The sequence below is a fragment of the Cervus elaphus genome, chromosome 28, assembly GCF_910594005.1.
Source record: "Cervus elaphus chromosome 28, mCerEla1.1, whole genome shotgun sequence".
Classification (NCBI taxonomy): domain Eukaryota; kingdom Metazoa; phylum Chordata; class Mammalia; order Artiodactyla; family Cervidae; genus Cervus; species Cervus elaphus.
In genome coordinates, this window is record NC_057842.1 from 40,241,918 (window position 1) to 40,265,614 (window position 23,697).

General features: G+C 42.0%; 1 protein-coding gene and 1 long non-coding RNA gene across 4 annotated transcripts in view; both read left to right on the forward strand.

Moving 5' to 3' along the window:
• The first annotated feature begins 4,061 nt into the window (after positions 1-4,061).
• LAMA4 (laminin subunit alpha 4) overlaps positions 4,062-23,697 on the forward strand; it is a 141,991-nt gene continuing 122,355 nt past the window's right edge. The window contains exons 1-2 of one of the 3 annotated variants that reach the window (XM_043890041.1): positions 4,062-4,080; positions 4,378-4,724. In XM_043890041.1, the coding sequence (XP_043745976.1) occupies positions 4,530-4,724 (195 nt within the window). In that variant the 5' untranslated portion in view covers positions 4,062-4,080; positions 4,378-4,529. Of the gene's footprint in view, positions 4,081-4,107; positions 4,725-23,697 lie in introns of those variants that run through there. The other 2 variants (XM_043890042.1, XM_043890043.1) reach the window with 2 other exon arrangements.
• On the forward strand, positions 8,586-13,839 carry LOC122685358. Its single transcript, XR_006338361.1, has 3 exons — positions 8,586-8,606; positions 9,631-9,634; positions 10,222-13,839. It is a non-coding gene; the product is annotated as an uncharacterized LOC122685358 (long non-coding RNA).

Here is a 23,697-nt window from a genome sequence, read left to right on the forward strand (position 1 = left end):
CTGGGGTATCTTTCCAACCCAGGGATCGAACCCGTGTCTCCTCCCTGGCAAGTGGATTCTTTACTACTGAGCCACTAGGGAAGCCCATATAGATACTTAATTATTAGGATATCTGGACTTCTGCTTTCCATTTTTTGGTAATCACTTTTTATTCCTTACAAGGGTCTATGTGTGGTCTGTCCCACCAGACTCTGACTTCCTTGGGAGACAGGATCATGTTTTTATTATTTTACCCTCAGCATCTCACATGCCACATAGAAGTGTTTGATAAATGCTGATTAAATAAATAAGCAAATTAATGAATACAGTAAATAGATAATGGGTGGAACGGATGTACATGCTAAGGCCAGATGGGGCTGTGACAACTGTCAGAGTCAGGAGACTAAGCAGAGAGAGCATATATTACCCACATCCTGATCAAAAGCCTGAACAAACTGATGCGTACAGAACCACTCTAGAAGTCCCATCTTCTCCCAGATCTCTTGCTGTTTCTTCTCCTCAGGTGGCCTAAATTCCCACCAGAGTTGCTCACAGAAGAGACTCGTGACCAGAGAGGAGACAAGTGTGAACAGGAAAGGAGACGCCCCCCCCCCCCCTTACCTTCCTGCCACCTGACTCTCCATTAGAGAGCACACGGCAGGGAGAGTTCATACTTGCTTCTCTAACCGATCTCATCACAAAACTGTCACTAGTACACAGTCCCCACAACAACCCTCTGTCTAACTATGGCCAAGATTAGCACTTAAAAATCCAAAATAGCATCTGACGTGACTTTCTATTTGCAGAAGGGCACATGGGATGCATTAACAACACCCTCGCTAGACCCTTGGACGCTATGGACAGGCCCAACCACCAAGTGCTGAAGGGAGTAAGCAGCCCTGATATTTATCTGTTGATAACGGTAGCAGGGAACTCAGAAGAGAATTCCAGACCCTCTGTTGATAAAGCCTCCAAACCACCAGATCTGCTGCTGCCAGAATTAAAAATAGCTTGGTCTGGTTGGGAAAGGATTGGCCTAGGAATCAGAAGGCATGGGACCCTCATCCTGCACTACCAGCCTAATGTCCTTGCCATTTAACACCATCTAGTGAAAGTGTTAGTCGCTCAGTTGGGTCTGACTCTTTTCAACCCCATGGACTGTAGCTTGCCAGGCTCCTCTGTCCATGGACTTCTCCAGGCAAGAATACTGGAGTGGGTAGCCATTCCCTTCTCCAGGGGATCTCCCCAACCCAGGGATTGAACCAAGGTCTCCTGCATTGCAGGCAGATTCTCCACCATCTGAGCCACCAGGGAAGCCCCATTTAACCTCTTAGCCTACGCAATGTTGTGCTCTCCTCTGTGCATTGGGAATGACAGAGCAGCTCCCCTTCCACTGCGGGGTAGGTGGGAGTCCCAGAAGGAGAGTGGACATAAAGGTACTTGCTGAATGCCTGGAGAGGGAGAGAAGGAAAGTCGTGATAAGAGAGCAGTCACTCTGGAGACACTTCCCAGTTGTAGTGCTAGCAGAAATAAAATTCTGCCTCATTCAGGCCTTTGATGGTCTTGAGGTGGGCCTTTGGTGATGATTACCTTTGTTCCAGTGCCTTCCAATTTGCCATAAAATAGCCAGTCTCCCTCCTCGCCTGCCTGCCCTGTCACTCTAAGATCCGTGACTGCCTCATTCATGGTTATACAGGGAAGTCCCAAGCAGCTACCAGAAATGTGAACAGCTATTTTCAGCAAATGGAAGGTTACTCAAGTCACAGGATAAATAAACATAGTTATTTTTTCTCTTTAAAAATAAAGATTCTATTCTTTTTTAAGACTTTAAAATACAGTGTAGTTAAATAGTAAATACTGAGCACTGACTATATGCCAGTCTGTGTTAATGCTTTAGTTACATTATTTCATTTATTACTCAATGAACGTGGCATCATGATCCCATTTTACAGATGAGGAAACGGACATTCAGAGAGATCAAGCTCTGTCAAGCTCCCAGAACCACTGTAAACAAACCTAGGATTTGAAGCCTATTTTCTTTCATACAAAACTCATGTTCCTGTGTATTACTTGCTTTGTCTCAAAAATACTAGTAGTATCTGTAGAAAGAAGAGGAGGAGGAAGAGTTAGAAGCACACATTTAATAAAAAATTAAAAGCTCATATGTCTTGAATAAGTGTATTTCTACCCCCACTGCTCAGGCCTCTCAGAGAATCTGAACACTACCTGGCAAGCAGGAAAAAGAGACTCTGAATAAAATAAAAAGTGTGCAGTTAATTGACATTAAATGAAGGACAGGACATAATCCTTCAGGAAACAAATGTGAACAGCTTCTGTGTACTGATGAGGTCTATGTCTGAAGTCAGAATATTATATGTACATAAATAATAGTAACAATAATAATTATTATTATTATTGAAAGTTTTTTTAAAAGTGAGAGTGGGACAGGATATTTGAGCTACAAGGTCTTCTTCTTTAGAGTCTGGTCATCTTGTCTCCCAATATAAGTTTCTTAAAGAACCAACCAAACCAAATATATATTCTTAAGTTCTTTTACTTAATTTAGCAAGTTAACCAGCTTATGTGGAAGAAGACAATAGTAAATTAGCTTAATGATTCACTACAACACTATTTTTACATCTTAAAATGAAAACATTACAGATACTTTGGAATATATGAAAGCTTTTTGCGTCTTCCAACTTTGGTACTTTTGTGCTATACCATTTTGTTGTTGAAAAATCAATGACCTTAGCATCAGATTTACCTGTTCCAGTAGTACTTTTAGCACATACCTACATATATACAAATGTATATAACAATACTTACCTCATTATAGTGAAGATGGAAATAAATTAGATAATGCAAACTTTTTGACACCTAGAATGTACTCCAAAAAAATGGGCACGTCATCTCTTCTGTCTCTGAATTTGTGGCCTTTATTTTGCAAGTTTCAGTATGGTATAAATGTGAAAGGTAGTTTTAGAATCAGTGATTACTGAGTCCAGCTTTCTACCAGCTGTGTGATGGGCAAATGTCCTAGTCTTTCAGAACCTTCTTTTTTAATTCTATAAAAAGAAATAATAGTCCTATTTTGCAAAAATGCTGTGAGGCTTACAAATAATACATGCAAAGTATCTGGCATATGATAGGTACAAAATAAATGGCTGCTTTGTATATTCTTAGATAAAATGATTTTTGTCCTATAAATAGAGCTAACAGGTTTTATTGAAATGTTTTATTGCACGACTGTGAGTGATTTCAAACACCTCAGAACTTAAGTGTCATTGTATGAGTGTCTTATATAATCCTTTTTAAGACATGTTTGGGTCTCACAGGAATGTTTAAAGCTCCTTATAAAGCCCATGAATGCAAAGGTATCTCAGCTGTAGTGGCCACTGACCCATCTACATGGGTACCCCAACATAATTGTTGCTCAACTTTACCCCAAAGTCTTGGAAAGGTTACATGACAAACAGATGTAGTAGGCATGAGATTACAGGCCAAGAGGAAGAGGTCGGGCTGTAGGCAGTATATTTGACAGGCTCGTACACAGCAAGCCTTGTTTCGGGCCCCTTACAAAGCACCGCTTTAGGAGGAAAACAAGATGTTCTTTGTAAATAAAAGTTCATGCATTTGAGTAATGAAGTCATTTTCCAGCGCTGGAGTGAAAGATATTCTTTTCCCAAGCCCTCTGGGTGAGGACTGTTGGGAGGAAGAGGGTGGCTAGCCAGTCTCCAGGGAAGGTATGAGCACAAAGACCGCAGCAGCCTATCTCTAGAAAAGGAGAAAGCTGCCCAAGGAAGTGGGTGCCCTCTCCCCTGCCATCTGGGAGCATCCACCTCTGGCTCCAGCCCGAATCCCTTTCCCACCCACTTTCCTGCAAACCAGCGGGGCCACATAAAAGATCTGCATAAATATAGATAAGACATCCGGCACCTTAGCTAAATAAATAAGAGAAGTGAGGAAGCAATTACAAAAGCTGAATATTCATCTGGGGCACTTGGAGGGGCTCCAAACTGAGAGGGGAGGGGAGGACGCCAGGAAAGGCCCAGCCAGAGTGCCTGAAAGACCAGCTTGGAGGGGGAGGTCCTGGAAGAGAAGGTAAAAAGGGAGTGGTAAGAATGGGTGTGGGAAGGAAGCCAGGGCAGCGCAACCCTCAGTCCCCACCCGACCGCCGGGGACAGGAGGTGGCCTGCGCTCCCGGTCTCGTCCCAAACCCATCCGCCGCTTGATGCTGAGTTTTAAGCTGCATCCATCTGTACATTCTTTAGCCAGTGTCTCTGGGGAGAGAGAGAGAAAGTGAGAGAGGGAAACAGAGGGGAGAGAGAAAGAAGAGAGAGAGGGAAGCAGGGAGGGAGGCAGGCTCTAGCTTCCTCTCTCACTCTCCCTTTTTCTAAGTTGCTCCCGGGGCTGCCCTGAGTTCCCACATCTGGATACCGCAGACGCAAAGAAGGTACTCTAAGCGAGGCACCACCGCATCACAGCGGGGATTGGCGAGGACTAACAGTGGCCGAGCCCCTGGACAAGCCCTGTCGGATGTCAGCGGAGAGATGGCTTTGAGCTCAGCCTGGTGCGCAGTCCTGCCCCTGTGGCTCCTCTGGGGCGCCGCCTGCTCCCGCGCCGCGTCTGGGGACGGCAGCGCCTTTCCTTTTGACATTGAAGGGAGCTCAGCGTTCGGCCGACTAGACCCGCCTGAGACCAGCGAGCCCCGCGTGGCTCCCGGAAGCCTGCCGCCTGCGGCCAAGGTACAGTGCCCCTGCCGTTGTCACCCTACTGGGGCACCTGCGCCCCGTGCGGCGTGTGCCACACTCGTTGTTCCCCTCCCCCGCCTTCCCTTTTCCACCCGCCTTGAGAGTTTCACCTGGACTAGGTCAGTTCAGAAACTTGAAATAAAGAGTTTTACTTTGTACTTTAGATTTGGACTTTGGAACATGTCCTTGTTCGAGCTGGCAAAAGGGCATGTGTCCTGAACCCTGAGTCAGTAAGCTAGACTGTCACCTAGGGCCACAGTGGCACTTCTGTGACTTTCTGCCACTTGTATGGTCCAGTAGAGTCATTTTTGTCAAGTCACACAGCATAATGTGTGTGCCCTGTCACTGGCTTCCTGCTCCTCCTCTCGGTGATATTAGGACAGTGGGAACAACAGTGCAGAGCCAATCTTTTGGTCGCAAATTAGCAGAAGGTCCTCTGCAACAGGGGCGGGTGAGGAGTGGGTGAGGGCACTAAAGAAGCTGTTAGCAAACTGCAGAGGAAATACCTTAAATAGACAGGAGCCATTATATTCCAGAAACAAGAGGTCATGATGAAAGTCAAGCCCCAAACCAAATGTAAAAATGATGAATATATGCTATTGATGATATTCAAAGAGCTGTCGTTTGAATTCCTTGCAATAGCATTTACATTGAAAACATAACCAAAGTGTAGAAATTGGGTAAAGGAAGATGGATCCAGAGTAAGTGATTTAAGAGCCCCCTGAGCCAAGACAGACAATAGCATGTCCAGTGTGTGGGGGATGCTAAGTAGGAGGAAAATGAAGTCACCTAAGTTCATGGGAAAAGAAAGAGCAGTTGACCTAAGAAGACACACATACACACACCCTACGGCTATGGTTACAGCAACTGTGGAACCAAAGCTACTATGGGGACCGATACCATTTCTTACAGCACTGAAGTCTGGATTATTGCTACTAGTCCTACTAATTGTTAGTGTAACTGTAGCTTTATTAATTACTGCTGATAAGATATGCTGCGTGAAGATGGTCCTTCTCCAGGAGTGAGCTCTACCCACACCCTAAAATGAGGGGAGGATGGGTAGGGCCAGAGCATACCATCCCCTATTGTGGTGTGAAATGTAATCCCCATGAGAAAGAGGGGCATGCCTTCTAGTCAACTTTGTACTCAGATGCGGAGAGACGCCAGATCAGGAGACACTCCACACAGTGGGAAGGCTTCACTTCTCTACAGGCTTGGAATCAACCCCTCAGGAAGCATTATCTCCACCTGTTGCTTTGAGTGTGGAAAGTTCCAGGATGAAATGCTTGACTTAAGAGTAGGAATGCCAGATAGAATACAGGACACCCAATTAAATTTGAATTTCAGAAAAACAACAAATAGATTTTTAGTTATGTCTCAAATATTTCATGAAATGTATTTATGCTAAAAAGATTTTTCATTGTTGATCTGAAATTCAGTTTATCTGGGCATTCTGTGTTTTTACCTGCTAATTCTAAAAAGACAGGCACACATAACTTTTTGTAATTCTCCTCTCACAAAAAGTAAGAAAATAATTATTTTATTTTTAGGGAACCTTAAATTTATTGCTGAAACCCCAAACAATTTCTTATGCACTCACATACCCAGTGAAATAATAAGAAGTCGGCACATCAGAGTTTCAGATTGCAGGCTTTGCAGTCTGGTGGTCCCAAGCTCAAATTTTAGCTTATGTGCACCTTACCTTGGGCAAACTACAGATGCCCAACTTGCAGATAAAGAAACTGAGGCTTAGAGAAGTTACTGATGTCTACATCACACTTCATATACTAACTGTGATGAAATTAGATAAAATAGGGCTTAACACAGTGACTGACAGTGTAAATGCTTTATACATCCTAAGTGTTGTCTTTATTATTATTATGAATACATGGATTATTGGACTGAAAGAGACCCTTATTTGGGAATATTTCTCAGAAGTTTATTTTTATGCTGCTATTTTACTTAATATTGCTTGTCTGTATCTTTTCAATCAAAAAGAATGTCCTGTAGTGAGCTAAATTTGTAATACTGTCAGAGACTAATAGGTTTAGAATGCCCATTGAGGTTTTTGGTTTAGGGAAACAGAAAGAAGCTATTAGTCACTCAAAGTATATGATGTAGAAAGGGTGGAATTGGGATAATTATGTTCCCACTGCATAGTTTCACATAATGCCTCCAGTCAGCCTGCGGTCCCACAGTGATCCCAATGCCCCACCAGTCGGGTTTCCCATGCTCTTTATAGCCAGGAAGGAGACCTGAAATCAAATACATTCTGGAGGTTTAATAACATGGTACAACCACTCTGATGAATTGGTTCAGGAGGCTGTATTTTCATCTATAGAAAGAGAACATGGGTTCATACAGAACATTATTCGTGGGAGGTTCGAGAAGTGGATGGAAGGATATTCTAAAGATACATTCATTTTATTTGAATAGGATATAAACATATATATGTATGTATGTATGTACATATAAATGGTTATTCCTCAATTTGCCTTCAAAGGGAAGGAAGAAAAATATTAAGGCAAGCGTGGAGCAGTGGGAGGTGCTAGGCTGGCAGTCTTTCTAAGGCTCCCCCATGCTCCTCCATAGCAGGCCTGACATCCTCTCCACCCCTGAGCCCTCCACCCTCAGCACAGAGGAAGGCACACTGGTGCACAGTGTGAGTTGGAGAACAGATGCATTAAAAGTGCAATGAGGAAAAGGATAGGATGCACTGGCTGACCAAGAAGGAAGGCCCCTCCTTACCTTCTAAAATAAGCACAAGCTTCCCCCAGGATGCAGAGAATGTGAAAAGAGGAGTACCCATGGGTAACTGCTAGTTGGCAGGACTTCCTCACTATCTGCTTTGTTTTTTTATATAAGCAGATAATTTACTGAGTCCATTATTCCTGAGTGTATGGTAAGAACAATGATTTTCAGTAGGTAGGGGTGGGGAAAGGGGAAACTAGGTAGTGTCATAAAGTAGATTTAGTATCCTAATATTCCACATTTAAGAAAACAAAGTCTTAATTTTATTGTACACATTATAGCAAGTGACTACTACTGCTGCTGTCACTTCAGTCGTGTCTGACTCTGTGCAACCCCGTCCCTGGGATTCTCCAGGCAGGAACACTGGAGTGGGTTGCCATTTCCTTCTCCAATGCATAAGAGTGAAAAGTGAAAGTGAAGTCGCTCAGCCATGTCCGACTCTTTGAGACCCCGTGGACTGCAGCCTACCAGGCTCCTCTGTCCATGGGATTTTCCAGGCAAGAGTACTGGAGTGGGGTGCCATTGCCTTCTCCAATAGCAAGTGAAACTAGGCACAAATCTTCATGGCCAATATGGAGACGCAAAAGAATGGGCGGGGATGCAGGGACAGAGAGAGTAATATCCCCAGGGGAGGGTGTCAGAGTGTCCTTGGAAAGAGTGACATTCTTGTCTATCAGAAAGAAGCAGGAGTTAAACAAGGTCACAAACACTAGGTTAGAGGTTGACTAAAAGAAACCATTAGTTGGGCATATTTCTCAGGACTTTATTTTATGGTGCTGTTTTACTTAATATTGCTGTTTGTTTGTTGTCTATATCCTTTGTGGCTGGAAGGAAGCCACCCAGAGACTCAGGAGGAGATGGGGACTCTGCTGGAGGGGCAAAGTGTGAAGTGGCAGAGGGCCACAGTGCTGCTACTGCCTTTGGTAGATTATTGAGAAAATAAGGGAAATCACTGACAATGTTGAGCAAACTTCCCTGAGAAGGGAAAACAGGAGTGTATCTCCTAATAACCTGCCTGGGTTTTGCTGCTGCTGCTCTTAGCTTCCCTCCAAGAAAATTAGTCCCCCATGAACTGCATGTACAAGTATACCTTGCATGAGACAAGAAGTGAAGCAAAGTGAAGTCGTTCAGTCGTGTCCGACTCTTTGCGACCCCATGGACTGTAGCCTACCAGGTTCCTCCGTCCATAGGATTTTCCAGGCAAGAATACTGGAGTGGGCTGCCATTTCCTTCTCCAGGAGATCTTCCCAACCCAGGGATTGAATCTGGGTCTCCCTCATCATAGGCAGATGCTTTACCGTCTGAGCCACCAACCTGCTTGCTAAAAAACAAGCACTATGAAGTAGACTCATTCTGATGGACTTTTCTTCTAGACTCCCTTCATGGTCTATTTGTGATCCCGTACTCCAACACATAGTTAGGTGCCTGGCCGCTAAAGGACTGCAATATGTTTATTAAAAGACAGCTTAGATCTCTTTCACTATCTGCTTTCCTTTTCCTTATCTTGCTCCCAGACTTTGAAAGAGGCTCTGTAGAATCACACTAAGACTTCCAGTCACTGGCCTGGGCCATCATTCTGTACTGCTCTTCAACAGTGTGGTTGGTAATTTGACACCCTCACATCTACCTTGGCACGCAGTCGTTATTTCATTCACTTGTGTGTGTGTGACTCCGTCCGACTCTCTGTGACCCCCATGGACTGTAGCCTACCAGGCTCCTCTGTCCATGGAATTTCCCAGGCAAGAATACTGGAATGGGTTGCTATTTCCTACTCCAGAGGACCTTCCCAACCCAGGAATCAAACCTGCGTCTCTTGCATCTCCTGCATTTGACAGGCAGATTCACTACCACTGCACCACCTGGGAAGCCTATTTCATTCAATATCCTCAAAAGGGGAGGTTTTGAGTTCCGCCATGTAAACGGCAATAAAGCAAGGGCCAGGAGGGACACAAAAACAAGCAGTCACATTCCAACCCTCAAGGAGTAAGCAATCTAAGATAGAAAGATATATACATAGCCACTATATAAAGCAGAATGAATTAATGTTCTGTAAGAATGATTATCACAAATGCCATGGGGGTAATATAGAAAAAGTACTACTCCTGGGGTAGGACAGCAGAGCACAGCCACTCATCAAACTTTGAACAAGGCTCGTAGGAAACATTATTTTAGAAGAATTGGAATATAGTAACAACAACAACAACGATAATAATGGTAATACCATGGCCTATAGATGACATTCATTAGTATTTACCATGTGTCAGACACTGGTCTAAGCACTTGTCGTGAGTTATTTCCTTTAACCCTCATAACAATTCAATAGACTGGCATAGTTATCATTTCATTTTACAAATGTGGAAACTGAGGCACAGAGCATTTGCCCAGGCATCCTGCCTGCTAAGTGGCACAGCTAGGAAGGAGTTTATGCAAGTAATTCAACTTGCAAGAGTATCTAGGAAAATGTGGCTAGGTAAATAGAACTATATGTGGAAATAATTTTCGTCAAAGTTTGGGAATAAAATGAAGATATATAAAATACCATTCAAAGACCACTTATGCAGGGCTTCCCTGGTGGCTCTCAGATAGTAAAGAATCTGCTTGCAATACAGGAGACCTGGGTTCAATCCTTGGGTCAGAAAGATCCCCTGGAGAAGGAAATGGCAACCCACTCCAGTATTCTTGCCTGGAGAATCCCATGGACAGAAGAGCCTGGCAGGCTACAGTCCATGGGGTCACAAAGAGTCGGACATGACTGGACAACTAACACCTAACCTCCTAGATAAGTAGCATAAATTACATGGCCTATACTACACAATTTATTATAAGATTGCTGAAAAATAGAGAATTCCATTTGCTGTGATTCTAGAGTTCTCAGATTTAACCAGAAGAAAAAATTTTAATTGTGGTAAAATAGACACAAAATTTACTATTTTAACCATTTTTAAATGCCATTAGGTACATTCACCATTCATCATCATCCATTGCCATCAATCTTCATTACCACCATCCATCTCCAAAGCTTTTTCATCTTCCCAACTGAAACTTAATACTGTATACATTAAACAATAATTCCCATTAGCCTTTTCCCCAGGCCCTGGCAGCCACCATTCTATTCTAGATATCTCATATAAGTGGAATCTACTTGTCTTTTCTTATCTGCCTTACTGCACTCACTATAACGTGTTCAAGGTTCATCCATTTTGTAACATGTGTCCAAATTTCATTCCTTTTTAAGGCTGAATGATATTCTATTCTACGTATATATCGCATTTTGTTTATTCATTTACCTGTTGGTGGACATTGAGTTGTTACTTGGCTGCTATGAAAAGTGTTGCTATGAACATTGGTCTACAATTATCCATTGGAGTTTCTTCTTTCAGTTCTTTTGGGTATATACCTAGAAACAGAATTGCTGATCCTATGGAACAGAGAAAGTTTTGAAGCTCAGATTTTTATAGAGGCCAAGTAGAAAACAACTGGGCAGTGAAAGGAACACGTCCTATGAGTGATGGGGCCCAAGAAACAGCAGAGGAAGCGTGCCTCTTCTGGGGGCACCCACCTCTGTGTTTAACAAGAAGATAGAATCTGGATTCTTCAGTGAAATTGCTGACTCAATTTTTTTAATGCCCTGAGGAAAGCACATCTGATGGTCCAGTTCAGCCTGAAGACTGTTTATTTGCAGTCCTCTGCTTTACATTTGAAATTCACCTTTCATCAAAGGTGTGATATGCGCATCTGGCCAGACAGATGTGGTAGGAATCCAGCTCCCCTACTTTCTAGCTGTTTGACTTTTAGGCAGGTTAGCTCAGAGGCTTGGTTGTTTGGTTTAAAATGAGTACAAATGTATTTGCCTTATTTGTGAAATTTAAGTGAAATTATGTATATAAGCTGCCTAACTCAAAGTTTGCCCTCATTCTCTCTCTTCTCCTTCCCTACTCACCCTCTTTCTTCCACTATCTGTTTTTATCTACCTGCAAATTTAGGTTTGTAGTATTTGCTTATTTTCATCTAAATTTTTATTTATTCTGTAAATTTGATTACTCTCAACTTTTGCTTATAGATTTGTTGATTATTCAACACTGGAGAAGGAAACTAGGTTAATTATTGTATCCCAAATGGTTCTTTAAACATAAGCTTTCCCCAGGAATCTGAGTAGTTAAGAGAAATGAATGAGTTTTTCAAAATCTCGAAAAAGTTAAACAAAAAGAAAAACCGCAGTAAATTTGATATGACAAGGACTATAACTTTTTTTCCCCCATTCACAATTAAATTCTCAAATCTGACTTGTTATAATTTCCTTAAACATGTAATGCTAAAATACTCCTCTCCTTTAGGAATGGAGTTTTTCCTTGCTCAAAGCAACCATATAATGATGGCCAGACATAATTCTGAGACATGTGATTGATTAGAAACCATTAAAATCAGATCATCAGCACATGCTCTGAGTTCCAAAACTTAGCATTTCCAAACAATTACTTAACGTGTTTTCTAAAGCAAGTAATCTGCTACTTGACTGAGATATAGTCATCACATAGAAGAATATTTAAGTATCTACTCCAGCATTTGCCAAAGAGCAGCATTCTTTTTTTCAGCTGTTTTTCTTTTTGCTCCTAGTGTGGTAAAGTTAAATTCTGGGAAATGGTTTACTAAAGGGAAGTTTAACCACAGATGTTTGTAATTCCAACTTAAGTTTCCCATCAAAGTCTTAATGAAATTCAGCTGCCAGCAGTTCAGCTCTGAATCTGAGTCTTTTTATCCTGAGAAACTTGGGGAAAACAGCATTCCGAAGATGAATGGTAGTGGGAAAATGTCCATATTAAAGCCCAAATCCTGTACATAAAGGAAAAAAAATACACGAAGAAACAAATGTTCTTAAAAAAAACAACAAGAAACGAGTGGTCAGCTGTACTTGAGTAACATGCAGTGTGGCCCTCTTTTCCCTTCCAGGAATTTCCTAGTTTGTGTGTTGTGTTTTGCTGGAAGCTAGAGATTCTAGTGTTTACCTAAATGGAGTCAAGTATCAACGTTTATGACTCCATGGGAACCAATGAGTAGGAGAAATCCCATAACATTAAAAGCTGCATTAGCCCAAGTCTCTTGGAGACTAGAGCAGTGATCCGTGCTGCATTCTACAGCTAACAGGACTCTCGAGCATAGTGCAGACTCTGTATATTAATATTTATTTTGAAATTATGCCCTCCATTACATGGAGTGGCATGGCTGCTTTAAAGGAAATCGGGATGTCTAGAGATCAAAGATGTCTTCACTTAAATTCACCGAGGATGTGACTGTTACATGCTATACTGTTGTCTATTTACAAAGTGAACTACAGCATGGCACCCTGCACTAAGCAGCTCTAAAAAGCCAAATGTAGGAGCAAAGGAATGCATTATATAGACACCAGCAGAAGGCAAGACAAATGTCTAGCAAACCCCTGTATTGTGGGATGCCAGGGCTGTAGAACTATCTAGAACCACACAAGAGCCAGAGCAAAATCAGGGTTTAAAATCATGGCTGGCTTCTTCTTCCATAGCAGAATTATTCTATAGTGCCTTTCAAGGTTCACAGTCACAGTGTGTATGCTACCCTTTGATAAACAGTGCTATAATTTGACAAGCTAAGTGTGCCCTAAGTGTAACCTCTCTTCCTGTCGGTATGCTATTAGTCCTGGGAACAGCAGAGCGGTTCTGTCACCTGTGATTCTGTCAATCCCCAGGTCACAGGTGAGGTGCCAAGTGCCTGTTATTTGGAGGCTGAACTGAGTCTGAATGCCTGGAGACCGGCCAGTGTTTCTTTGTGGTGCATGAATGATTGCCTCATTCTGTATTGTTTCCTTGGAATTATTGTCTGTTGTGATTAATGCCAGCAGACACCTTGAAATGCGACTTAAACCAGAGACAAGCCCTGAAGCCTCTACTGCAGCACAGAATTCAGCATAGAGGAGACCTGTTTGAATGCCAGCCAGTGGGTGGTTATCACTGGATGTGTAACTCTATTGGACCTTGCAGTGGGAACCATAAAATCAAAGGGATCACAGGATATTAGATCTGGAAGGGGAGTTTAGGGATTCAAACTCTCTCATTTTATAGGTAAGAAAGTTGAATCTTAGAGGGGTTGAGTTGCTTCACTTAAGGACGCAAAGCTCACAAGCAGCAGTGCCAGGAACCATGTCTTCTGACTTCCAGCCTTATTTTCTTTCAAAGTGTTTCAAGGGACTTAATCATCCTTAGCTTTAGAACTTTAGTGCTGTGCTTAGTCACCCAGTCATGTCTGACTCTTTGCAACCCCATGGACTATAGCCAGCCAAGTTCCTCTGTGGGGATTTTCCAGTCAAGAATACTGGAGTGGGTTGCCATGCCCTCCTCCAAGGGATCTTCCCGACCCAGGGATCGAACCCAGGTCTCCCGCATTGAAGGTAGATTCTTTACCACTGAGCCCTGGTGGTAAAGAATCTGCCTGCCAATGCAGGAGACACAGGTTTGATCCCTGGATCACGAAGCCCCTGGAGAAGGAAATGGCAATTCATGCCAATATTCGTGTCTGGGAAATCCCATGAACAGAGGAGCCTGGAGGGCTATGGTCCATGGGGTCACAAAAGACTCAGACATGATTTAGTGACTAAACAACAACAACAATATATATATACATAGATAGGTAGATAGATATAGATATCTTTAAGAAAAAAAACTGTTTACTTCTCATATACTACCCATGGAGGAGGAAATGGCAACACACTCCAGTATTTTTGCCTGAAGAATCCCATGGACAGAAAAGCCTAGTGGGCTACAGTCCATAGGGCTGCAAAGAGTCAGACATGACTAAGCAGGCATGCATGCAATATACTATCACTTCACTCTTTACTGTTTCTAGTTAACCTTAAGTTGAATTATCAATAGGAAGGTCTCCCAGAATTGAGTAGAGTGGGAAAAAGCACTGAACTGTGAGTCTGGAACTAACTATTCTGGTTCTTGGCCATGCCACTAACAATCATATCACCCTTATCAGTTAAAGGAACCTGAACAAGTCCCTTCACCTCCTGGGGTGACTTGAAAAACAAAGTCAAGGTTAATGCAAGCAACAAAGTTCTATAATCGTCTAATAAATAGATCAAATTATAAACTGTTAAAGAGAAGCCAACTTAAGGAACAGAATCACTCAGAGTCCCAGAGTCCTGCTGCTGTCCTAGTTAGAACCCAGAGATTTAGTATCCGAGCCTGAGGGAAACATGGGGTCCTGATCTGGTGAAGAGGGTGGATGAGAATGGTTTAACAGAGTCCTTGTTCCTGCTTCCTCAGAACCCCAGTGGCAGGGCTGAGGATGGAATGCAGAACTGAGCACTGGCCCAGCCATGGACATGAGCCTTTCCAAGGTGACTCACCCAGGAGGTTCCCAGCCAGTATCCAGGACAGAGACCTAAGTGTATCCAATGAACATTTACAGTCTCCCACATCGGGCTTCCTGGATACTGCTGTCTGCCCCCTCCACACCCTTCAGGGTGACTCTGAGCATTAAGCTCCACATGGGAAAACAGGAAGTATGACAACAGACAAGATGAGGGACATGGGGACTGGTGTCCATGCGTCTTCTAACACTTAAGTGACCTGTGACAGAGGGTCCAGAGAGGAGACTGTCTTTTCACTCTGCAAAAGGAAGGAAGAGCCAGTGAGAGATTACTGATTCATCATAAACATCAACTGAAATCACTGTATTATGATAGACACAGCATCATTGCTGCCAGCTGAGCCTGTGTGATAAGGTAAAGAGGAAGCCTACTTTGATAGCCTTTTCTAGCCTGGGCAGAAATCAGAACTCAACATTTGGAAGCAAATATTTTTTGAAAGGACCTTTCTGGAAGTCAGAATTGTGAGTGTATCAGAATTGCCCAGGAGCGTGAATGACTATGGGGAGGAGGAGTCGACGTCATGGAGACTCCAAGCGTGGCCCAAGGACAGCAGCGCCAGCAGCACATGGGCCAGTGTTGGGCAAGCAGACTCCCAGGTCCCACTCCAGAATCAGAATCTTCATTTTCTACCAGATGCCCAGGTTGCTCACAGGCACATTAAAGTATGAGAACCACTAGTCTCAAAAATGCAGCTGGGCTTAGACTTTAATGGACTTCAGGAAATTGAGAATCCAGAAAAGGAAGTGTTTTTGACATAATTACAAAGAGGCCTAAAATATAAAACTAAATCATGGCTGCGAGAGGCTAGTGAGAGAGCTCACAGGTTCACTCCAGTACTAGTGCCTGGCCTGGAAAGGTGCACTTTAGAATAAAATTCAAGCTTCAAAGAAAACTGCTGCTTCGAGGCATCTGGAGGAGCTGAGAAGGTCACATCACTTCCTGAAAGCCTGGCGAACACATAGTAGGTGTTCAGGATGGGGATTTCAAGAAAGGCATGAAATGATAGGGAAGGTTTCTATTCTCTCCTTCTCCCAGCACACGCAACCTAGGAACAAGACCACTGCAGACTCTGTGTCCTTCAGAGGAAGGGAGTGGAGATGGGGAGAATTTACTCATGGAATCTTCTTGAAAACAGGGTGTTGCCAGACTCTTAGGAAATAGCAGGATTATAATGTTTCTTTTGCTAATAAGGGAGGCTTTCTATAGGGAGGATGATGTGACTTTGGGGAGGGAGAAGTATGGTCTCTGATATAAACTAGAAAGATACTGACAAGAGATTTGGAAGAGCTAGTTCCCCAAAATGAAAATTGCCAAGGCTAGTCCTCAAGCTAGTACTTTTCTAGAGGGGGCTGAGATTTGTAGGCAAGTGCTCTTGAGACAGAGTCTCTGTCTCTTCCCCCATCCTCCTGGATGATTCCAGGTCTCCCTGATGTAGCCTCAGCCCTGAGAGGGCCCCTTGTTATTTTATAACAACCTTACAGGACAGCTGTCATTCTTTTAATGCCTAAGCACCTGCTTAGCACTGCTGTGTCCTAGGCATTGTTTGAGGCACTCTATTATTAGTTTTGCTCACAACATAATGAGGAAGGCACTACTATTAGCACTAGTCTACAGATGAGGAAACTGAGTCATATAGAAGTTGAATAAAAAATTAAGTAACTCACTCAAGGTCACAACTCAGGGAATCTGGCTCCAAGTTCTTAATCTCTGTCTTGTAAATATCCTCTAACATCTGTTTCTAAATCTCAGAGTGTCTTACAGTTGCTCAGCTAACAAGGGTCCCCAGTATCATCCAGGAATGCCAGAGTGGTCTTAGTAGCTGATGAGTTTATTTAAAGAACATTAAATTAGTGGTATGTTTATACTTTGACTTGTTTTTCAAGTTCCAGAGTAAACTCACCCTATCATCTCAGTAACAATGGGGGGTTCTTCTTTGGGCAGAAGAGCATTAAAGATTGGCATAATATCTGAATGTGTATGTATTTATTTATCTCCACCTAAGCTAAACATTAGTCACTTAAGTGGAATCCTGAGTTTACATTAGGATCCTATAACTTAAAAGAACTTGATAGAAAGCTAAAGAAAGAACTTGAACTGTAGTAAAGGCAGAGTCTCAGGGGAAATTATTAGACAAGGTATGTCCACTATTAAAAAACAGAGCGAAGGCTTAGTAACTGTTTATCTTATAAATGACAATATGGAAAGAAAGGGAGCTTAGAAACTGCAGGTTTCAAGTCAGACCTAAAAGACATATAGGCTGTTAACTTCTTTCCTAGAAATTGTCAAGCACTATATATTAATAAATTAACATGTCTGAAATAAGTGAGTTACTCACTCAGCTCAAAGTGGCTAAGAGCTGAGAGGAACCAGGCAAGGCATCAGTGATTCCATCTGCAACAAACCCAGGTAGCCTCTGCCTTCCTGAACTAGGAGGACAGCTCTGCTGGCAGTCACCTGTGGAGTCTGTTGTTAACCTTGGAGAAAGGAAGGTGTTACAGCAGCGCTTCCCCAGATTGTCATGCCCAAGAATCTCTGCTGCTTCTCCTGTTCCTCTAATCTCTGGTTTGGAACTGTTCTGCTTACTGTAGTAGTTTGCTTGAGCTGCCATGATGTTATAGCACAGACTGGGAGATTTAAACAATAGAAATTTATTTTCTTACCTTTCTGGAGCCTAGCAGTCTGGAATCAAGTGGTCAGGATTGGTTTCTGGTGAGAGCTCTCTTCCTGACTTGTAAATGACCATCCTCTCTCTGAGTCCTCACATGGCCTTTATTCTGAGTACATGCAGAGAGAGAGAAAGAGAGAGATCATCCTCTTTTATAAAAACACCAGTTCCATCAGATTAAGGACTTACCCTTATGATCTCACTCAACCTTTACTACCTCTTTATATGCACTACCTCCAAACATACTCATATCATGCACAGAACTTTAACATATGAATTGAATGGGGGTAGGGCAGGGAGCGGTACACATAATTGAGTCAATAACACCTACCAAGGGAAGTATGTTAAGCAGTATCTCAGTTTTTAATGAGACAAAGTAATTTATAACAGCAAAAGAGAGCTTCTGATAAAATAATGTGTTATCACTCGGTATTAACTTCAGCCAAAAGCAAAAACAAACACAAAATTCAGCATTTCAGTTCAGTTGTATGTTTCTATGAGCATGTCACAATTAATTTTATTAGATATTTTGAAATATGGAGAACAGTATAGTCAGCCCTATATTGCCACTTTGTCTTCCTTAGGTGTCCAGAGACACTTGATTGATCAGCATCAAATTTTTTGTTTTCTTATTTTCAAAGGGTACCTACTACTTCAGCAAGCCGCTTTGTATGCTACAAGGATGCATAGAACACAGTCAAAAAGATAAAACAAGTAACTAATTGTGTACAACAACTAAATTGGTATGTTATCAAAACTCTTATTTAGGAGAGTTTAGAAGGAATATTCACTTCCAGTGGGAAGTTCATAGGTGACTTCATGGAATAGGTGACATTTAAGTTGAATCTTTGAGACTGAGGAAAATTCAAGTTGAGGGGATCAGATAAATAAAGATCAAAGACACAAGGTTCTTCTGAAAAGGGAGATAGTCCAAATTTGTGGGACTGGACAACAAGGAGTCACTGAAGATTTCAAAGCATAAAGAAGTTCAAGGAGACGTCTTCATCAGCATTGACCTGGAAAGGGACTATTGGGTGGATAAGGCAGTAGGCAACAGACAGCCTGGAACTGGGGTAACTTATATCATGTATTGGTAATTGTCCAGGAGAAAGTATGAAGGGTCTGGATTTAGATGGTGGCCATGGTCTGCAACAGAGAAAACAGATGGTGGGGTCATTGCAGAGATTTTATTAAATGACTTGCCATGTTTTGGAGAGCAAGGATGACAGAGGAGTCAGAGGTGCTACTGTAGAATTGTATTGTATTATTGCAATACAATTGTAGAACTGTAATACTTCATAGAAAAAAATCTTTTTAGAGACCTTTTAACACAAGACCTACTGACCTAAATCAGTAGCTTTCAAACTGAGGCTTCATGGAAATGCCCTGCCTCAGGTACAACTTGGGGTGTGGGAGTGTGAGCAGCAAGAGGCAGGGGCTCTGCTTATTTTAACCAGTGTATCTTTTTAATTGGTTTCATAGGTAAATTCTACATGAGATTTCCCTCATATAGAAAGGGAGTTCTTTGCTCCACAATGTTTGAGAATCATGATACTGGGAGGCTTCCAAGCTGATATTCTAGATCACGACAGATCCCCAAAATGTTGCCCCAAATCTCATTCAAATCAGTGCCTCCTGGGAAGTATCTCAGTGTTACACACACCTGCCTCAGAGTCAGTGTGTACTGCTGATTGCACAGAGCTTCTGATGCCCTGAGCACCTCTGCTGCAGCTCCAAACACAAGCTAGAATCTCTAAACAATTGGTGCTCTCCTGAGAGATATTTTTATGCTTCCTGTTCCTGTCAGAAGATATTTCTGGCCCTTTCCTAGGAAATTCCACTTTTGTCTCAGTTATTACCTGGGAATGCTGAGCAAAACAGCAAATGAGTTTTGGAAAGTTTTGGAGGGTGGTATTGGGCAGAGTACATGATGGTATCTTTCAGTCCTCATAGGAACAGTCAGACATTTGCATGGTTCTTATTTTTCTAAACCACTTATTTTATCATTATTAACATCATCTTATCTTAAAATCTAACCACCCTTTCTCACCTGCACTCTGACCTAAAAAGATAACTCTTGGTCTTACTTTCCCCTCCCTTAACACAGGATTACACCCATCTGTAGTCCTTCATCTTCAAAGGCCAAAATGCTTCCACTATGCATGCTATGTCTACTAAAAGGAAAAAAATAAATACTTTAAACTTTATCTTTTTTTATTTGAATAAAAAAGTGACACCTTAAGCTTTTCACAGTGTCATTAAGGCAAGCTGCCAGATATTTTATTTTGCTTTATGACAATATATTCAGAATACTGAGACAGAACTGATCTTCTGATAATTTAGGAAAACTCCCTATATATCTCAACCCAAGTTTAAAGAGCACAGCTTTCAAAAAGCTACTGATATTGGACAAATGTTATTTACAAATGAAAAATAATGGAATTTCCAATGACTAACTTAATCAAAAAACAATGTCAATACTTATAAAGCTTCCGTGATTTATAAGATATATTCATATATATTTCCACCTTTATTCCTTGCAACCATTTTACAAACCAGGCAGGCTAGCTGTTATTAGTCTAATTTATATAAATATGTTAGTGTTAGGCTTCCCTGGTGGCTCAGACAAAAAAGAATCTGCCTGCAATGCCGGAGACCGGGGTTCCATCCCTGGGTCAGGAAGATCCCCTGAAGAAGGGAATGGCTACCCACTCCAGTATTCTTGCCTGGGAAATCCCATGGACAGAAGCTATAGTCCATGGGTTACAAAGAGTTGGACATGACTGAGCTACTAACACATTCACTTGCCAAAATGTGGACATGTTAAATAATTTGCCTAAAGTTTCATAGCTTGGAACAAATATGAAACAGCAGGAAGGTTTACAGAATTCTAGATTATTTGGATGGGAAGAGTCTAGAAAGCATCATGCCACAAATATCACTGAAAGAGGAAGAAACTGAGGTTGAAGCTAAGTCACTTCCTCAAGGTCCCATGCAGGTTTCCAGAACTGGAACCAACCCAAGTTTCCTGACTTTTAGAGCAGTCCTTTTGTCCTACTGAATCGCAGCATGGGCACCATAACCAGGGCAAATAATAGGGGTGAGGAACATCTGGTGATCTCTGTGTTGGGATATTAAAAAAGTTGGATCAGACAAGAGTGTATCCATGTTCACTTTCTTCTTGTGACATATCACCACTGATGCCTTATTCCTAAATAATTTAACTACTAAGATATAGAAATTCTCTTGGCTTTTGATCAGTATATTTATCCAAATTTTGAATTTAATTTATAACCACACTACTTGTAGCTTCTTTCAAGAATTTTTGCTTAGGCCCATATGCCTACTGATGCCTTCAATTATGCTTTCAGCACCTATACTTGAAAGCTTTCAAGTGCAGTAAGATTTCAGAATTTCCGGCTAGAGTTTTTCTGGGGGTCATATAAAAATAAACAACACATCCTGGATCTCAAAAGGAGGAAAGAAAAAAGATCTACTTCAAAAACGAACAATGACCCTTTTGTTTTAAAACAATTGAAGAACTAAGTTTAAAAATTCCCAGACCACATTATGTCTGCTTTTCCTGCTGCACACAGTCATCATTCAGGTTTCCACATGACTTTAAGAAACTTCCCTATCATGATGCAAAACAATTACAAGCTGAGAAATTAATGAAGGAAATTAAATGTGTGCTGGCACCACAGTGGTCTCCTCCGGCAGTTGCACCCCACTGTGACTGTCCCAAACTGCTTTGTAACAGTTCTGAGTTTCAGCATCTCCGTTTTTATCTGTGGAGCTTTTTCACTGCTGATCTCAAAGCCAAGTCACCCTACTCTTCTAACAGAAAGTTTCTCAAAGACAATCTACCAATTCCAAACAGAACTATAGTTAGTAAAATCCAGGGACTGCCCCTGAAATCCAGCCTGCTAGGCTCCTCTGTCCATGGGATTTCCCAGGCAAGAATACTGGAGTGGGTAGCCATTTCCTTCTCCAGTGGATCTTCCCTACCCAGGGATTAAACCTGCATTTCCTGCATTGACACGTGGATTCTTTACCACTGAACCACCAGGGAAGTACCCCCAACCTCCACACACAAAATCCAGGGACTGCCCCAGAAATAGCACTGCTTAGATGTGCCCTGAGTCTAATAGGGAATGAGAAATAAGAAAGACTTCAGGGGGTTAGGGCAGCCCCCATGTAGTCAGCAAAATAAGAAAGTCTCTGGGAGGCAGAACAGCTCTAACATGCTGCGCACTCAACGGTTCACTTTCAAAATAGTGGGCACCATCATCCCTTGTTATCCTCCTGACCTTTGTTGTGGTCCTCAGTATGGTGAAAGTAATACTGTATTTAAGAAAACACAAATATCTTTGTAAGATCGAGTAATTATCTTTATGGGGGAAGGATAGTACTCTTTGTAAGATGCTTAAAATCTCTGGGCTTTATTAAAGGGCTGGGCTCTTCCTACTCTCAAAGACTATCTGTGATTATTTTGGCAGGTGAAGCACATTTTTCCTGTGACCTGTGTTTTTGGACCTGCACTATATCAAAGTGTTCAGTGGAAATAAGCATTTTGTTGTCTTCTTTCTGCAGAACATCTTCTTGTCTGCTCTCCCATTCAGTTGTTTTGAAAGCTAACAAGTGTTATACCCTTGTTTTGATTTTAAGACACTGTATTTTCATCTCTGATTATCTAAACTGTTTTGATTTTCCTTTGATTACAGTCTCTCTTTTTTAAATCTGCTAACATAAATTCATCTAGAAAATGTGCTCTCTCCTCAAAGTCATGAGTCAGCATGGATTTCTTTGGAACTTAGCTCACATCATCTAAGAAATTTACAAACTTTTAAAAAAGGAGAAAAAAACTGAAATAGCAGTCAAAGTTTGAAATGAGGATAGAGTTTTGCTCTGTTTCAACCGTTCAGTGACTGGGCTATTGACGGTAGAGTAATAAAAACCAAGTGCACAAGGTTCTTGCTTTAATTGTTAATAGATTCTCAAACAATTAAATCAATCTTGTAGCTACTGAGAGGGCCATGCTGCTGCTGCTAAGTTACTTCAGTCGCGTCCGACTTTGTGCGACCCCATCCTTGGGATTCTCCAGGCAAGAACACTGGAGTGGGTTGCCATTTCCTTCACCAATGCAGAGGGGGTCATACAACCAAGTATTTCTATTATCATGCTCTGGCTCATCTCACTTTTGTGTAAAATGCATTAGATAGCAGAATGAAAGAGGATAAAATAAAAATATTCTTTTCTTATAGTTGAACGGCATTATCCCTATGCACAAATTCTGACTTGTCAGTTCCAAACTCCTAACTCCTAGCTACATAACAGTTCTTTATGGGATCCTGACGACCACAAGGAATTAATGAGGCTTCTAGGCATACCTAACTCTTAGTTCAGGGTTTAGGCCATGCCTTCAGTGTTGTCTATGAAAACATAAGGTGGTGTAGATAGAAAGTGGCATCTCCATGTGAGTATACTGTAAGCCAGAAGGTTGCTGAAGATGTCACATGAGTTTAATCACTAATATTAAACTAATCCTTCCAAAGAAGATCCCAGAAAGTAGAAAAAAAGTCATTCCATCTAGTGCCTTTTATTGCAGGTTACTGGGGGCTGGGAGGAAGGGAGCAGGGAGGATGTCTACTTGAAGCAATAAAACAATGAGAGGAATATGAGTACTAGCCTCTCTGCCTTGTGGGAAGTGACTAAAAACCGTCCTGTGTTTTCCAGCCTTTCGGCTTCAGTGTTCTCTTTCAAGAAAACCCTGCACAGATGCTACCTCCTCTGAAGAATCATTCTTGATACACTACCCACCCCCAGGTTAAAAGTAAACTTCCCTTCCTCTTCCCTCTCTCAGCGGAGAAGGAAATGGCAACCCACTCCAGTGTTCTTGCCTGGAGAACCCCAGGGATGGGGGAGCCTGGTGGGCTGCCGTCTATGGGGTCGCACAGAGTCGGACACGACTGAAGCGACTTAGCAGCAGCAGCGGTCACTCTCTCAGTGTTTCTCTGTACTTTTCCTATATTATGACTCTTAGCACTTTCTACTACATATTACAGTAAGTTACACATATACCTTAAATGCCCCAACTAAACTCCTGGTGGCCAGAAGTATCCATAATTCATCGTCTCGTTCCCCAAATT